We start from the raw sequence: 2,222 nt of genomic DNA, 5'->3' as shown, positions 1-2,222 counted from the left end.
TCAAAATGTACAACATTGGTACTTTTACTGGAGAGATGCGACAAGTGTCATGTATCGTCTTGCAAAAATACCTGACGCGATAACGTCAGTGCCTGTCCATTGTGAGATCGATTTGCCTCGTTGTTTCTTTGATGCATTGATGAAGATGACATTTTTCACTGATACAGTATGATGAAGACCCACTTCCAACTTCGAGCTACTATGTGATTCCAATGTTATCAAATTCACCCATGACAATCAGAACAAAAACACACTCGTTGAAACAATGTATCAACATGGAACGTTTTGCTAGGCTTCATGAGTGCAAATGGCGGTGTGGTGATATGAAGGACAACTATCACTGAAGTATGTGGGTTTATTCTAGCTCAAGATGGGCTTACACAACAAGCATGGCAAGGCAGTGGCCATGTGCTCTCAACTGTGGGTTTATTCTAGAACAAGGGCAATCAGAGTTATTCCCCTCACACTATAAATAGCACTGGGGCCCTGTTGGGGATAGAGGCCCATTTAGGGTTGTACAGTTCATACTAGAATAGCTGATACCACATCCCCCTTTGTAAGAATAGAACACTTATCAGTGAACAAGCCAGAAATAACGAGTAACTTAATGTGGACATGGCTGTGTATGAAATAATCAAAGAAATAACTTTTATGCTAAGTGGCATGCACATTTAAATGTCCATAAGCTGAAAAAGAACACTAGGATAGATTTATCTTATCCCTAGAACCCTAGACTTTAAAAGTCACTGGTCTGGCTTGACACACACTACACTGCACTACAGGTCAAGTCTGTTTGGCTTGGTGGACACCCTTCCTGATCTGGTGACTGTACTGTTTGGAGGAATGTCACTGCTTGACTGTGGCTGAGTGGAGACTGGAGATTGAAGTAGTTCTGAGCGATGTGAAGTTGACTGCAGTTGTGGTGGCAACAATACAAGATGTTTTCGATTTCTTCTCAGGAGATTGTCGCCTGACTTCACGTAGTAAGAACGTGGAGTGTTTGCTTTCTTGTATACTTCGGCTTCCCGAGTTGCTTCAGGATCATCAACTAACACCTTATCTCCCTCCTTTACTGGTGGAAGATTGCGACTTCTGTGACGTGAGTCGTAGTCAGACTTTTGTCGCTGTTTAGATTGCTTGAAAGATGAATCAACTTCTTGTGAAGAAGGCAAATGAGGTTCAAGTTGTGATGGATGAACAGGAAGAGTTGTACGTAGATTACGTCCCATCAACAACTGCGCTGGACTGTAACCACATTGCAGAGGCGTACTTCTGTAAGTTAGCAATGCCAAATATGGGTCAGTCGCTTTCTTCAAAGTCTGTTTGATGGTTTTGACAGCTCTTTCGGCTTCTCCGTTGCTTTGAGGATATCTCGGACTGCTCGTGATGTGATTGAAACGGTAGTCCTCTGAGAAAGTCTTGAAGGTGTACGACGAGTACTGAGGACCGTTGTCAGAGACGACGATATCAGGAATTCCATGTCTTCCAAAGATGGATTTCAGATGGTTTACAACACATGCTGAAGTTGTACTGGAGAGTTTGGCTATCTCGATGTACTTCGAGTAGTAGTCTATGACAAGCAGGTATGGACTTGAATTGATTTCAAACAGGTCAGTGGATACCTTACTCCATGGACGAGTAGGAATTTCTGACGGGATGAGTGGCTCATGAGAGTTAGGTCGACTACGAGCACAAGTACGACAACTCATAACGATTTGTTCGATCTGAGAACTAAGTCCTGGCCACCATACAGATTCCTTTGCACGAGCACGACACTTGGTTATGCCCTGGTGAGTAGAGTGAATGATATCAAGCATTTCTGCTCTCATGCAAGATGGAATTACTAGCCTTTTTCCGAACAGTAAGAGCCCTTCGACCACGGAAAGTTCTCCTTGATAAGGCCAGTAAGATCTTGTGCAGTTTGGAAGAGATGTATAAATTGGCCATCCCTCGAGACAGTATTTCATGATGAGTGAACAGACAGGGTCTTGGCGCAACTTGAGACGAATTTCATCCAGAGGCTGATCAGAAGCAGGTAAGTTTGCTAAGACTGAGTCAACGTAGATGTTTGTGTCCGCTAGAAGACAAGATTCCACAGTGGAGAGTGGCAAGTTAAGAGGAGCTCTGGAGAGCGCATCTGCAGAATACAACTGCTTCCCAGGAACATGAGAAATGTCATATGAATATGCCATGAGGCGCGCATTCTGAATCGTTGTATTCTT

General features: G+C 43.6%; 1 protein-coding gene across 1 annotated transcript; it reads right to left on the bottom strand.

The window, feature by feature from the left end:
- Positions 1-776: 776 nt before the first annotated feature.
- LOC124279782 (uncharacterized protein K02A2.6-like) lies at positions 777-1,709 on the bottom strand. The gene has a single exon (XM_046715661.1). It carries the CDS (start codon positions 1,707-1,709, stop codon positions 777-779), a length of 933 nt encoding a protein of 310 aa, XP_046571617.1.
- Positions 1,710-2,222: the final 513 nt, after the last annotated feature.

The sequence above is a fragment of the Haliotis rubra genome, unplaced genomic scaffold, assembly GCF_003918875.1.
Source record: "Haliotis rubra isolate DU_JTF1 unplaced genomic scaffold, ASM391887v1 Scf256, whole genome shotgun sequence".
NCBI classification, from domain to species: domain Eukaryota; kingdom Metazoa; phylum Mollusca; class Gastropoda; order Lepetellida; family Haliotidae; genus Haliotis; species Haliotis rubra.
This window is presented reverse-complemented; position numbering and strand designations above follow the sequence as displayed.

Excerpts from the sequence above, each read along its gene's own strand:
- LOC124279782 (XM_046715661.1), bottom strand. The coding sequence starts at position 1,709 with ATGAGTTGTCGTACTTGTGCTCGTAGTCGACCTAACTCTCATGAGCCA.